At 47.6% G+C, this 16,028-nt stretch overlaps 1 protein-coding gene across 1 annotated transcript in view; it reads left to right on the forward strand.

Annotated features, from left to right (window-relative positions):
• The window catches only part of HK1 (hexokinase 1), a 68,532-nt gene that overhangs the window by 12,145 nt on the left and 40,359 nt on the right, over positions 1 to 16,028 (forward strand). The window contains exon 2 of the mRNA XM_043925297.1: positions 4,088 to 4,250. Coding sequence (XP_043781232.1) covers positions 4,088 to 4,250 — 163 coding nt within the window. The remainder of the gene's footprint in view (positions 1 to 4,087; positions 4,251 to 16,028) is intronic.

Here is a 16,028-nt window from a genome sequence, read left to right on the forward strand (position 1 = left end):
CTTTCCTGCCTGCTTCACTGACTTACTGTGCTGGGAGAAGGGGACTACCACACTGAGCGCCCACTTCATGCCAGCCACCTGACATCCATGGGCTCGTTTCTTCCCTTTCTGTGACATCCAGATGGGATGAGATGTGAAAGGCATGTGTATAAATGGCAGAATCCTCTGCAAACGTGAGCACTCATTAAAATAATATTCATCACCCTGAACCCATTCTTTCCTGAGTCAGTCCCCTTAAGAAAGAGAAGTGCATCTGATGTTGAAATCTCTGCTCTGCCCTTAAGCAAGAGTCCTTCTTAACCCTTTACTGCCTGTTCCCCAGTTTCCTCTGCAAGTAAAACATCTCACTTGGGACGTTCACTTCACAGGCCTCTGCTGAGCCACTTCAGGCACATCTGTTGCTCTGCTGAGAGAGGGAGTGGAAAATTTTCCATGGCTGTGCCCCTTCCCATGAGGGGTCAGAGTGCCCGAATCACCAGTAGTTACGGTGCCTCCTGCCACAACTGGCTTGTTCACTTGGGCATGTCCAGTCTTGAGTTGTTTTTTATGCATGTCTGTTGGGAGCAGGAGGTGGCGTCGGGCACAGATACTTTTGAGTTTAGACCAGTGTGGAGCCACTGGGTACTTATGCTGGCTGGATGGCTCAGTGGGGCTTGGTGAGGCTGTGTTCTCTTCCAGCATCTCCCCCTGCCTCTGAGCTGAGTCTGCAGGATCCAGCCCAGTGTGTGGTGTCTGGGACCCTGGCACCCCTGCCCCCATCTCCTTCCCAGTCTGACCGAGTCCTGCATGCTTGTGTCAGACACCAAGTGTGAACGTGAACTCTCTGGAGCCCAGGGAGTTGCTAGCACAGACTCCTGGGAGCCTCTGTCTGTGTCTGTGATAGACATCCTATGACGGATGGCTTGCAGCTTGAAGCCACCAGAAGAGGTGCTGTGCCCTCCTGTCACCAAGATGTAGGGCTAGGAGCTGAAGGCACATGTGGGATGCGTTGGACGCCAGCGTTTGGCCAGAGCAGCAGAGTTTGGAGGCAGTATCCTAAGGGAAGAGGAAGGACTGTGGAAATGTGAGAGGTAGGGAGAGAGAGTGGGGAGGAAAAGATCTGGAGCTGTTTGGAGAGGGGACAGAAATAGAAAAGCTGAGAGGACCATGACTTTGGCCAAATCTCCCAAAGCCAGGAGTTGTCCTTCTCCGGCCCTGCTTCCCTCCCTCATTTTCCCCTCCTGGGCTTCTGGGCCCACCTTCTCTAAGAAAAACAGCTTTCACACTGGGGTTCTTGCAGAGCTCTGGAGCAGACAGGCAGGAGAACCCACTTCCTTTCTACCTCCCTCCACCCACCGCCCATTCCCAGCTTCTTTCCCAGGTAGACAGAGGGCAGCCCAGCCAGCTGCCAGGCAGGGCTCATCTGATGAACAGGAGGAAAGAGGCCCCTTGTTTGGTGAGGTTCTGGGCACTCTGGCTCCCACGGAGTATCCTGCAAGTGTGTCTTGATGTGGCTCCCGTGCTTCCTGGGCTGCTTAAAGGGCCACAGTCCGTATGATGTGAGTCTGCTGAGCCCCATACCAGCTGCCTGCCTGGCTGGGCAGTGTGGGGGGTACTGCAGCCAGCCTCGGGATCTGTGCTGTTGTTCACACCCCCTCCTGAGCATCTGAGGACCAGGAAGGTACCACCTGAGATCCTAGAGGCTTCAGAGTCAGTTTCAGCTCTGCCCTGGGCTGTGCCCTTTTTCTGGCCCTGATTTCCACATCTCTGCTGAGAGGAGTTGTACCATGTGATGATTCATGAACATGAACAAGAGGGGGAAGGCCCTTCCTTCAACACTTCAAGGCCAGGTTGTCATCTGTTCCCCCAGCCTGCTTTACTGTATGAGCTTCTTGGCTCTGTTTGGGTTTGACAGGCTGTCCTAAGACATTGGGCTTCTGAGATCACTGTCCCTGTGCTGAGCTGCACCTTGAGTTAGGAGGCAGGCTGGCTGTGGAGCCCTGCTGTTTCTAGAAGTCTCTCCCTGTCCAGCTAGAAAGTCGCAGCAGCTTTGCTTGGGCCTGATCCCCGCACAGTAGAGGGGACTGGCCTTCCCACTCCCCAAGGGGTGGGAACGGTGGTAGGCTCCACTTAGGTTCTTGAAGCCTCAATTTCTACAACTGGAAAATGGGGATTAAGAATGTCCCCCTGACAGGGTCCTTTTGAAGGTAAAATGACGTATTGGATACGAAAGCACTTGATATACTGTAAACCCTGATATAAAGTATTCTTGCGCCCAGCATTCATTGAATTCCTCCTTTGTTCCAGACTACCGGGTAGTTCCGAAGGTCTCCTCAACATGTTTCCTTTCCCTGGGAAACTCCTGAGTTATCAGAGGAGAGAGGCATGTCAGTACACAGATGATCGTAAGGAGGGTGAAGAGTGTGGTAGGGAAAACACGTGCAGATGCCAGAGCAGCGTCGTGACTGTCTCTTCTCTGCTCCTGCTCACCCATCCCCTCCCCAGCACACAGCTTGATCTTTCCGAGACACATCTCACTGTTGAATACTTGGTAGAATCACATTTAGAGTCTAAATTTGTCCACCTGTCTTATCAGGCGGCACACGGCTTAGCTCCTGACAGTTGCTTCCTTCTTGCACTATGTGCTCCATCATCGCACAGACCACCCTCCCTCCCTCGTCTTTGGCCTTTGTTCTTGCTTGTGCCCTGATTCGTTCTTGCACTCAGTAGCCGCCCTACCACCCCTCCACCCCCGCCCTGTGCACTCCTGTGGCTCATGCACGCGCGACTGCCTCTTCCGACCAGCACCTGGTCGCCATGACTTGCAGCAAGAGCTGCCGATGGGCACTGCCAGCCTTGGCGGTAGAACAGAGCACGTCTCCTGGGGCTGTGTCCTGGCCATTTCTATTCCAGCTCTCGGCGGTTTCTGATTGCCCTTCTCTTTATTGTGGAGGGGAAAGGGAAAGGTGGTTGTGATAGAAGCGATGGGGGTGGGGGCAGGGCACGGGCCGCAGAGGACGCTGGAGGACTCCTGCCTTGTCTGGGAGACAGGAGACAGGCGGGGCCAGGAGCAGCAGGAGGCAGGAGTCCAGAGCCAGAAGGCTGCCTGAGAGCAAGATATGCAGAAATTACTCTGTGTCCTTGAGTTGAATGTTTCCAGCCACCCCGAAATGTAAGCATGAGTTCCCATTCTCAGAAGCCAATCAGCATCAAAGGCCTTTTCAGCAGCCTCATTGAGTCACGAATCTGTCTTTTCATTGACTGGGAGCTTGCTATGTGTGAGGCTCCTTGTGAGGCCCTGGGAGGTCAAGGTGAATGGAGCAGATGCTGTCCCCATGACAGGTGTCCCCATGACAGGGGCACACAGGCATGGGAACTTGGGCTGTTCCAGACCTTTTGGGGGTAGTGAGGTTAAGGCCTCTGTGCCCTGGGCCTGAAGCCCCATGTTCTGAAGGGCTCCAGCCCTTTGCTCACCGTTTCCATTCACCTAGAAGTCATGCCCAAGGAAACCCACCAGCACCACTGCCTCACCATCCTAGTAACAGCTGATGTTTATTGAGCACTTTCTGTGTTCTACGTGCTTCTCTGTCTCCTTTGATCTTCTAACATTCCGCGAAGTAGATTCTGTTTATCATCTCAGTTTTTCAGTTGAGGAAACTGAAATTCACACAGCTGTTAAGTGGTGGAGCTGGGATTTGAGCCCCAGGTGATGGCTTGGGAGCCCTTGTTCTGCGGCACTGCCATCCATGTGAGGATGAGCCAGAGGGAAGGAGTCACGTGGAGGCTTAAGGTGCCTCTGGCATGTACTTGGGGATCAAAGGACAGTTTCCATGTAATATTCGAGGGTTGGTAGGGACCTTGGAGGTGTGTCGTTCATTTTACAGGAGAGGAACCAGGGCTCAGAGCATTTTCAAACCTGCTCAGAGCAGCATGGTTGATGGCAGCTCATTGATGGACCAGCATGGGTGCTCCAGAGCCATGGAGCTGTATTATCTTAGACAGATGGGTACCTTACCCTGCCCGCCCTGTCCTCCTCCAGCCAGACTGGAGCTGAAATGACCTTCCTTAGCCTTGGCCTCACTTTCTTTTCTTCTCATCCTTCCTCCAGATTGACAAGTATCTCTATGCCATGCGGCTCTCTGATGAAACTCTGTTAGATATCATGAATCGTTTCAAAAAGGAGATGAAGAATGGCCTCTCCCGGGATTTTAATCCGACAGCCACAGTCAAGATGTTGCCAACATTTGTAAGGTCCATTCCTGATGGCTCAGGTGAGTCTCTCACCCAGAGATTGGGCTCTCAGGGCTGAAGGCTCTGTGAAACCATCCTTCCAACTTTCATTCATTTGGTCATTTACTTGCTCACTCATCCAGTTATTCATCCATTCACCGTTCCATCCATCTGTTCTTCCATCCATCCATTCACCTATCCATCCATCCATCCAATTTATGTCCGTTGAGATTCTGTCATGTGATAGGGGACACCATGTTTGGACCAGGCTAACTTCCCCTGATCTTCCTGACTTGTCTAGTGACTTGTGGAAAGAAAGCAGAGTGTTCATGGATCTTCCAGATGCTGTGTGAATTACTCTTACATCTCCAGGACATGGAAGGTTCCAGAACAAGCCAAGAGTTCATGTTAGGAGAATCTCTCCATCAGGGCACCAGGGCCTCCCTGTACTATCCCAGATAAGCAGCAATCCTAGTGGCCAAGTGAGTCTCAGACCCAGAGGGGAGATTCAGGTCCCCATTTGAACAAATTTCATAGACGCTAAGTCAGGGTAGCCCCTCAAGCAGAGAAATGGTGAGGGGACTAGGGTTGGAAAAGGGAAATTATCCTCTTGGTCTGCATCTGGTGGCTCATGTCCCACAGTGGGCATTTGGGGGCTTCCTGAGGATTGTCATTGCCCCCGCCCTAGGGGAGTGGCCTCAGTCCCTCCACTTGGCAGAGTGGAAGCTGAGAGGGCGTAGCCTGGCCTTGGCTTGCTCAGTGGAGGTCGTTCTGTCTGGCTGACCCAGTGTTGGGTGTTGTGCCTACCCCAGCTTAGCACATGCCCAGGAATCCCGCCTTGAGCTGGGTTCTGTACTCTAGGCTGGGGATCACCTGCTGTGTGCAAGGGAGGGAGAGAGATTATGAAAGTCAAGTTTCTCTTGGGGTTTTGAGTATGCACTCCGAGAGTATGGCCCTTACACTTTCCTGCTATTTCTTCCCTGCTCTGGGGACTCATTTAAAGCTGTGATTTGAGGCATCTGATATGCAGCCTTCAAACTGGACATCAGGAAAACTGCAGCTGTTTCAGCTGATGTTTATGAAAGATGGGCAGGTGCACTGCGTGTTGGAGTGACTGGCTGCAGTGGGAAGGTCCTCTTGTGCCAGCAGCCGGCCTTTAAAATCCTGAGCAAGATTGGGACACCATGGAAGGGCGGGTGCTTTTGTGTGCCCTGTGGGCACAGGTGGGGTTTGCTTAGCACACACACTGGTCCTTGTATCTCTCATGTTTCTTGACTTTTTAAAATCTACTCCACTTTTATCCTTTTGTTTTCCTTGAGGTCTTGCTTACCAGCAGTTTAGGCTCTTTTATGACTACCGAAGAGATTCTGGCCATCAGAGTGACCAGACCACAGTGTCCCCTGGATTTTCTTCTGATGTCTCTGGCTTTGTAGTTTGCTCCTACTTTTCCCAACCCCGAATGGCACCCATGTCCAGAAGCATTTGTGTCTTTACTGAGTTAGTTGAATTCTGTAAGAGAGATGTGGCTGTGCATGCTGTCAGCTGAGAGAGGGGGGAAAGGGGGGTAAGATAGGGGGACAGCCCCCCAGGGCCCCCGCTCTGGCTTTGCTTAGATAACTCAGAAGGATGCCTGATGCTTGGGGGACCCCTGATCCTGTGTGACTGGCCCCTGGCTGGCATGTCCCATGAGAGGCTCCTTCCCTCTCCTAAATGCTGCCTGCAAGCCAGCTTCCCTTCCATGGACCATGTGTCAGCAGGGGTGCCCTGCCTCGTACGTTCACACACTGTTTTTAGGGCCGAGGGACTCAAAGTGTGATCCAGATACACTAGTAATCTAGCCATTTGAAAACAGCGCTCCAAATGCATTCTTATTTGGGAAAAACATTTCCAAAGATCCCTCTTAGAGATTCAAAGCAGGGACTTGGTAGTCCCGAGGTTAGGACCCTGTGCGTCCAGTGCAGGGGGCCTGGATTTGATCCCTGGTCGGAACTAAGTTCCCATATATTACGTGGCATGGAGAAATCAAAACGAAAACAAAAGAAATCGGAAGCAGATACCAGGGTGCTAAGGCCCTGAGCAGTCCTGGAGGAGGGAAACCTGTTAAACCCGGCTACCTGCCTTTTCCCCAAACCTGTTTGCTCTTTCCCCAATATTTACTACTCTATCTCATCTATTTTGAGACCCTATTTTTGTCTTTTTTGTTGAGTCCTCTGAAATTAGCAGTGCATTGTGCAGTAGTTGCCTCTTTAAATTACTGTGAGCAGCACTTTTTACTCTCTTTGCATTACATAAAATAACGGTGTGTCCACAATCAGTGGTGTCTCAAATGTGATGATGTAGGTGGTGGTTACGCCCATGTTGGGAAATGCTGTCCTAGAGTTTGTGGAGCTGGAGCCAGCAGCCTGGGCCCCATGCCTCCTTCTGAGCCTCTCTTCGTGTCCAGGGTGAAGTGAAGTGAATGGGACTAAATGTTCAGGGCCTCTCGGCAGCGCAGAGCAGTGCTGAGAGCAGGAGGAGGAGGAAGGGGAGACGCCGAAGCCCTGAGCCCCAGGGACCCACCCTGAGGCCCTGGGCCCCCGCCTGCACTGCTCGCCCTTCCCCAGCTCCGCCTCCCTCTGCCCTTCCTGGTGACTGTTTCTTCTGCTCTGTGCTAGCTTCCAAGGCTGCTGTAATGACGTACCGTGAACCGGGTGGCTTTACATGAGAGTGATTGTCTCACAGTTCTGGAAGCTTGAAGTCCAAAATCAAGGTGTCCATGGGGCCGTGCTCCTTCTGAGACACTGGATTAAGTCTTTCCTTGCCTCTTCCTGGCTTCTGGTGGTGGCTGTCAGTCCCTGACCTTCCTTGGTGTGTAGCTGCATCTCTCCATTCTCAGCCTCTGTCGTCATGCGGCATTTTCCTCTAATAAGGATACCGGTCAGATTAGAACCCACACTCATGACCTCCTCTTCATCCGATTACATCATCTAAAAAGACGCTTTTCCAAATAAGGCCACGTTTACAGGTACCCAGGGTTAGGACTTCTACAGAAATACCTTTTGGTGGGGGGGGGGGGGGGGGGGTGGATACCGTGCAACCGTAATATACTGTATAGCTCTTCTCTCTATGACTGTTCCTAATATTCATGGCTGGGCTCAAGTCAGGTGTCCAGGGGCCCACACTCCTCCTGGAATGGTCCCTCCAGCCCCACATAGACACTGACACTGATGCCAAGGCCTTGGCTACCTGACACCAGTCCAGTCCCTGCCACTTTCTGATGGAAGTGCCTCCAACCTCGAGGTCCCTTGGAGGAGCCAGAATGTAGGTCTCCTTCGTAGTAAACCATGATGCCAGTCTCTTTTCGAGATGTTAATTACTGCTTCACCTGTATAATTAGTCAGTGACAGAATTAGTGGTAATCCCAAACCACCAAAGGATAAATTGGAATCACTGCAGTGGAGAGGTGGCCCTGCCCTTCAAACGGTGATGTGACTTCCAAGTCAGAGGGAGAAACCAACCTTTCCTTTCCTGCTGACCTTGACCCTGATGACTGGATTACTGAAAATCGTTGATTTTTGAAACTCTATTGATTTTTTTGAAAATGTTATCAGCCCATTTTTGTTAATTTCCCCCCCTTTTGACGATTTTAATGGGCAGTGCTTTTTCTTTAATTGCTCTCAAGTAATCTGTACATTAGGTTAAAAAAAGACACAAAACCCTAAAGTGGCTTTTAGCTGCTGCATATCCTTTTTGCAACGGGAGATATGAATAATACATAAAGGAGGAAGATACTGAAGCCTTTTTATGCTGGTGACTTGGCTAAACAGAAACCCTTGTTCAAAGGTGCCCAGTTTCTGGGGATAGCTGCCCACCTGTATACAGCTTCTGTCAGAAGGCCTGCCCGACTTTGGTTCTCACTTGGGAAACCTCCCCTTTTTTTCTCATCTTGTCATTTATCACTCAGGATACTGTAAGTATCAATTAGATTGTAAGCTCCTTGAGGGTAAATTGAGTTGAAGATTTCCTTGTTTCTGCTTTGTGGTTCCTTATTGTGCTCTCGCCCAAAGGATAAGTTTAGAATGTTTGATTTGCGGTGTGGTCCTGGGCTTTCCCTGGTGACTCAGGTGGTAAAGAATCTGCCTGCAGTACGGGAGACCCAGGTTTGGTCCCTTGGTCGGGAAGAACCCCTGGAGAAGGGAATGGTAACCCACTCCAGTATTCTTGCTTGGGAAATCCCATGGATAGAGGAGCCTGGCGGGCTACAGTCCATGGGGTCGCAGAGTCAGACACGACTGGACGACTAACACACTTCTTCCTGGACTTCCCAGGTGGCGCTAGCAGTAAAGAACACACCTGCCAATGCAGGAGATGTAAGATCCCTGGGTCAGGAAGATCCCCTGGAGGGAGGGCATGGCAACCTACTCTAGTATTCTTGCCTGGAGAATCCTCATGGACAGAGGAGTCTGGCGGGCTATAGTCCATAGGGTTGCAAATGGTCAGACATGACTGGAGCGACTTATCACACTCACAGTTAAGTTGGTGGGGCTTAAGATATACTGCTTTCCAGCCAAAGGAAGGAAAACATTTCCTTTTCTCACTGCATTTGGGCTGTTGACTTACCTTTCTCTGTCCTTATGTGGGAAGATGGTTGGATTATCTCAGAAATTCTCCCATTTGATGAAACCTCCTAAATGCCTAGCGTTCCAGTTGGGTTTCTGATGAAGGTGTAAACTCTCATCGGCTAGCAGGATGGCAGACAGGAGGCTTTGTGTCTCGTGTACAGGATTAATTCACGGAGCAGGCAAAGGGAGGCATTTCATGAACGCTGAGTTTTTGTTTGCCCTGTATTCCAGCACAGGTCTGGACTCAAGAGAGACATCTGTTTCAGTGTTTGTTTTCCATTATTTGCTGGTAATAATGGCTGTCATTAGAAAGTGGAGAGTTGCCAGGGGCCCTTCAGTTGCTTTGTTTAATGAGCCTTCTATAGAAGAGCAGTTCTTCTTGGCTTCAGTGGAAATGGGAAATGTAGGATGAAGTCTCGGCAGCGGCAGGCAGGAAGGTTGAAGCCAAAGATTTGAAGAGGAAGTTAGAGGAAAGCCAACTGCTGCAAGGAGACTAAACTTGAAACTGAAGGAAAAAATAGAGTTTCAGACCACTGGATAAACTCTGGCTCTGCTGCTTATTACCTGTGTGACCTTGGAGAAGTCACTTAACTGCTCTAAGCCTCCATTTCCTCATCTGTAAAATGGGTGTGGCAGTCCTGCTATGCCTGCCTCACAAGGCTGTCAAAAGGATCAAAGTGCTTTGGAAACTGCAAACCACCGTGAGAGTTACCGAGAGTCATTGTTCTGCTGGTCATCATTATAACTTAATAACTGACTTTCTAAAGATTCTTTATGAGCTTCCCTGCTGGCTCAGTGGTAAAGAATCTGCCTGCCGATGCAGGAGACGTGGGTTCAATCCCTGGGTCAGGAAGATCCCCTGGAGAAGGAAATGACAACCCATTCCAGTATTCTTGCCTGGGAAATCCCATGGACAGAGGAGCCTGGCAGGGTCTGTGGGGTCACAAAAGAATCGGGGATAGCTTAGCGACTGAACAACAACAAAGAATTCTTTGAAAGAATTTCCCAACTTTGGAAGGCCCTTCCCATCTGATGTGGTCAAAGGACCCCTACCCCTCAGACCTAAATGTAGCGGTCTAGCCCTGGAGGAAAATGTCAGAGCTTTTCAGAATTCGCCAGCATCCCTGTGATGTTATGGGAGGGAGGAGACAAAAAAAGGGGGGAAGCGAAGGCAGGCTGTCTCACCCCCACCCCAATACCCCTCGTAATGTGGATGAGCCCACAGACTACAACTCTGGTTCCTCTGCAGCTGGGTGATTGAACACCATAGCTCTGACTGGGGGGACCAACTCAGATAAAGGGGAGGATACATCCTTTATGGAGGGCAAGTTGCTATTTGGAGCGCCCATTGCCTAGTAAAGAATATTGAACCCAGCAGCCTAGCAAGAAAGGGAATTCTTGGTTCACATAATGGAAAATGTAATTGTAAGTTGGCTCCTGTAACCAAGGCTTCATCTGTCTCTTAATCAAGGCTTCATTCATAGGCTGCCTCTCCCTTATGGGGGCAGAGATAGCCCCAGCAGCTGTAGCTGACACCTCATCTCCAAATTAGAGGTTCCAGGGTAGTCTTAGAGAAGGTGGTGATTGGCTGATGTGGGTCATGTGCCCACCCTGAACCAATCACATTGGCCAAAGTTGGGGACTGCTCTTGGGTCACATGTTGATTCCCCTGGAGCTGGACTAGGCAGTCAACCCCACCCCCAATTCATATGAAAAAATGGGAAGGGTGGTTATCTAAAGAGACGCCAGACAGCAAACAAAGCTTTCCAGAAACCTTGCTGTCCTTGCCCGAAGTCATTCCTTGGTGTCCTTTGCCTGGCAGGGGATAGGGCTGAACAGACCATGCATTTAACCCAGGTAGGTCTTCCCTGGTAGCTCAGACGGTAAAGCATCTGCCTACAATGTGGGAGACCCGGGTTTGATCCCTGGGTCGGGAAGATCCCCTGGAGAAGGAAATGGCAACCCACTCCAGTGTTCTTGCCTGGAAAATCCCATGGACTGAGGAGCCTAGTAGGCTATAGTCCATGGGGTCGCAAAGAGTTGGACACGACTGAGGGACTTAAACTAAACTTGAGTTCTAACTGAATTAGCTGCAAACATTTTCTGATTTGCCTACTGTATGTGGGACTCAGTACTGGGGAGAAGGAAGCAAGCATGCTAAATTGCCCTTGCCTTCAAATTGCTCATCACCCAGATGAGGAAGGTAAAACTTTTACGTGTATATATATATATATGTAAATGAGCATCCCAGTATTTGGAAGTATGTGAGTGACTAAGGAAAGGGAAGGGCCCTGGCCTTGCCGCAGGTGTGACCATGAGCAAGTCATTCAGCAGGTTTGGTTGGAGCTACTGTATCCATAGGTTGAGAAGGCGAGTTAATATTTGTCCCATATTTCCTGAGCTGTAAATGTGATTTACAGAAGAGATGCCAACTGCCATTTCTTTTAGCAAGCACAGACACACCCTGGAATCAGGGTCACTGCTCAGGAAAGGATAAGGGGCTGCATTGGGCTTAACAGTGACCTCTTGTAAAATGCCTTCAGGGAGAGGCCCCTTCACAAATCATCTCAAGGCTAACTTTTCTGGTCTCCTTCTCTGCCCCTAATTCCCTGAAACCCTATTGACCTGTGTTTGTTTAAAAAAAAAAAAAAAAGGAGAAATGGGGTGGACAGACTGGTGGGAGGCTGGGATGGGGCAGGGGTCTTACAGAGCTGCAGAAGTGTGGGCCGCCTCCATGCACCCTAAGGCCAGGTTCTTCCCTGACCTAGAGGCAGATGAGATCATTTAACTTATCCTGCTTGAAAACTTGAGACCTGGGGCTTCAGAGGTACTGCCTGAAACCGGATTCCTTCCTGCACAAAGGGCTAAAACTCTTACCTGTTGTGTGTTGACAATGACACCAATAAGCAAGAGATCCCCCACCATCATGTGGAACTTGAGCACAAGAACCTGCTTTTACTTATTAGTCCCTTGATTCAACTGAAGATGAGACTTTTGACCTGACTGATTTATCAAGATTTCTCAAGCTATTTTTTTAAGTTATGATGAAAGCCGGTACAAAACGTGAAATAAATAACTGGCTTTATTTTTTAAGTTAAAACAGTAAATAAATTAATTAAATAAAAATGTTAGGAAGGAAAAGCACCCATATTTTTATCCTAGCACAGTGTTTGCTTTTGTGTGTACTGTTTACCTGTATACAAGTGGTTTATAGAGAGATGTAGCCATTCCTGACGTGCTGACATCTCACTCTAATGCTGTCCCTGGGGATCCTTGTTCCTGAGGTCTGTCCAAGAGGCCGTTGTATCCAATGGCTATGAATCAGGCTTTGGATTCAAATTCTGGCTCTGTCACTTACTGGCTGTGCGCTTGGGCAAGTTCCCTAACCCCTCCTAGACTTTACTTGCTCATCTGCAGAATGGGGATCATAATAGTACCTACTTCATAGAGTGGAGAGGGGTTAAAATTAAAATGAGGCATAAGAAGTACTTAGCAGTTGGAGAACAGACAGGCTCAATGAATGATAGTGAAGATAGTGTTTCTGATGTTCTAGTAATTCATTCTCCTGAGAAGGAACCCTTTCATACCAAATTTATTTTTTTACCCAGTAGTAGTGTAAGCACTATTGGAATTAGGATTCTGATGGGAACTCAGGGAAAACCCTAAACTAATTTGAATGACCTATAACATCAGGGTCAGAATTTCTCACAAAGCTGAGACGCCTTCTTCCTAGCATTCTCACTTGGTCTCTTTCCTTTGGATCATTGTTGTTCAGTTGCTAAGCTGTGTTCAACTCTGTGATCCGATGGACTGCAGCACACCGGACTTCCCTGTCCTTCACTATCTCCCCGAGATTGCTCAAACTCATGTCATTGAGTCAGTGATGCCATCCAACCATCTTGTCCTCTGTCGCCCCCTTCTCCTCCTGCCCTCAGTCTTTCCCAGCATCAGGGTCTTTTCCAGGGAGTTGGCTCTTCACATCAAGTGGCCAAAGTGTTGGTACTTTAGCTTCAACATCAGTCCTTCCTGAACATTCAGGGTTGATTTCCTTTAGTACTGACTGGCTTGATCTCCTTGATGTCCAAGGGATCAAAGAGTCTTCTCCAGCACCACAGTTTGAAAGCAACAATTCTTTGGTGCTTAGCCTTCTTTATGGTCCAGCTCTCACGTCTGTACATGACTACCCTAAAAACCATAGCTTGGACTATACAGACCTTTGTTGGCAAAGTGTTGTCTCTGCTTTTTAATATACTGTCTAGGTTTGTCATAGCTTTTCTTCCAAGGAGCTAGTGTCTTAATTTCATTGGTGCAGTCACTGTCTGCAGTGATTTTGAAGCCCAAGAAAATAAAGTCTGTCATGGTTTCCATTTTTTCTGTATCTATTTGCCATGAAGTGATGGGGCTGGATGCTGTGATCTTAGTTTTTTGAACGTTGAGTTTTAAGCCAACTTTTTCACTCTCCTTTCACCTTCATCAAGAGGCTTTATAGTTCTTCTTTGTTTTGTGCCATTAGGATGGTATCATCTGCATATCTGGGGTTATTGACATTTCTCCTGGCAACCTTGTTTCTAGCTTGTGATTCATCCAACCTGGCATTTTGCTTGATGTACTCTGCATTCAAGTTAAATAAGCAGGGTGACAAGGAACCTTGACATACCCCTTTCCCAATTTTGAACCAGTCCATTGTTCCATGCCTGGTTCTAGATGTTGCTTCTTGACTTGCATACAGGTTTCTCAGGAGGCAGGTAAGGTGGTCTGATATTCCAATCTCTTTAAGAATTGTCCACAGTTTGTTGTGACCACAGAAGCAGTTTTAAAACAGCAACATCATGTGGTATACCCATACTGTGGAATATAACTCGTCACAGAAAGGAATGAGGTACTGGTATATGCTTCAATGCAGGTGAACCTTGAAAACATTATGGTACATGAAAGAAGTCAGCCACAGGGGACCACATATTGTATGTGTCCATTGTAATGAAATGTCCAGAATAAGGAAATCTCTTGAGACAGACACTAGATTAGTGGTTGTTAGTGGATGAGGCAGTTTGGGAGGAAATGGGGAGTGACTGCTAATGGGTATAGAGTTTCTTTTGTGGATGATGAAAAATTTCTGTAATTAGATAGTGGTGAAGTAAATATACTAAAACTTACCAGACTGTACACTTTAAAATGTGATAGATGGAGACTTCCTTGGTAGTCCAGTCATGCAGTTAGGACTTCACTCTTTTATTGCAGGGGGCATGGGTTTGATGCCCATGCCCTCTTGAGCCATGTGGCATGGCCAAATAATAAAAATTTAAAAAAATCAAATGTGATATTTTAATTATTTCTCAGTAAAGCTGTTACTAAGAAAACAAACAACTAATCAGTGGTATAACTGCTTCCTGTTTAATGAACAACAAGCCAAACTTCCTTGAATGAATGAATGGGCCGCCAGCCCTTGTGATCAAGCAGCTACCAAGCACTTATTGAACTACCCTGGGTACCAAGGGCGGATGTAAAGAATCCTAAGTTGTGGTTTTTCCCTCAAACAGCTTGAGAGGATAAGAACAGAAATTCAGTTGTAGATGTCTTTGGTTTATTCCTCGATTCCTTTGCCACCCTCATTAATTCAAGTATCAATATTGGTTGTGTTCATATCTGCCAAACAACCATTCTAAGTTCCAGAAATAGAGCAGTGTGTCAGAGCCTAAAGTTTGTTGGAATCAAATACAAAGAGGGTGTCAGTTTATAAAAAAGAAGTTTAAAAAACCCAACAATCCATTACTTAAAAAAAATAAAATAAAAACATCAAGGGGCTCAAAATAGTGAAAACAATGTTGCAAAAGAAGAACTTTCACTTCCGTGTTTCAAATTTCGGAAGCAGTCAGGTCAGTGTGGTACTGCTGTTAGGGTAGATATACAGGCCAATGAATCAGAATTGAGCGTTCATTATGTCAATTACATCTCAAAACTGGGGGAAAAAGAGAATTGGGAGTTCAGAAATCCATACATTTATGGTCACTTGATTTTTGACAAGGGTGTCAAGACTTTTCAGTGAGGGAAAGAATAGTCTGTTTAGCAAATGGTGTTGCTATTTGACAGTGGCTACCTGGTAGCTCAGTGGTAAAGAATCTGCCTGCGAGTGCAGGAGACATAGGAGACAGGGGTTCGATCCCTGGGTTGGGAAGATCCTCTGGAGAAGGAAATGGCAACCCACTCTAGTATTCTTGCCTGGGAAATCCATGGACAGAGGAACCTGGTGGGTTATAGTCCATTGGCTCGCAAAAAACACTGCTCAGCAACTAAAACAACAACAATCCACGTGCCAAAGAAGGAAGCTGAACCTCTACTTCAGACCATATACACAAGTTAACTCAAAAAGAATAAAATACCTCAATGTAAGAACTAAAACTATAAAACTCTTAGAAGGAAACATAGGTACAAATCTTTGTGACCTTGAATTTGGCAATGGATTTTTAGATATGACACCAAAAGCATTAACCATAGAAGAAAAGATAAGTCGCACTTCATCAAAATTATAAACTCTTATGCTTCAAAAGTCATCATCAAGAAAATAAGGTGATAGTGAGACAGTGATAATGTAACATCAGAAGCAAAATTAACAGATTTTCATTGATTTTGGAGGGTACCTAGGATAAAGGCTGTTAGATGGTGGCTTAGTGGTTTGGTTTCTCATCACGGCCACCTCCATCGGTGCTCTATGGTAGTCTTGACACGCAGGCCTGTTGTATTTCTCTAACCCACTGAGGTCCACCCCAGTCACGCTCACATTGGTCGTGAGGAATAAAACCAGTTCAAGCCAGTTTACTCTTGTGTGACCAGGAGGGTCTTCTGTTAAAAACATCCCCTGGGCAGAAACAACACGAGTGTCCAGTGTCTGATGAATGGATACACATACAATGAAATATCATCCAGCCTGAAAAAGGAGTGAACTACTGATATAGGCTATAACATAGATAAACCCTTGAGACTTGATACAATGTGAAATAAGCCAGACACTAAAGGACAAATACTGTATAATTTTGTTTATGAGAAATATCTGGAGTAGGCAAATTCATAGAAATAAAAAGTAGAATAGTGTTTGCCTGGGGCTGGGGACAGGGGAAATGGGGAATTACTGCTTAATGGTTATAGAGGTTCTGTTTGGGATGATGAAAATTTTTGAGAATGGTAGTGGTAGTTGTGTGACATTGTAAACATATTTAATGTCAA

Source organism: Cervus elaphus, chromosome 15 (genome assembly GCF_910594005.1).
Source record: "Cervus elaphus chromosome 15, mCerEla1.1, whole genome shotgun sequence".
Taxonomy (NCBI): Eukaryota; Metazoa; Chordata; class Mammalia; order Artiodactyla; family Cervidae; genus Cervus; species Cervus elaphus.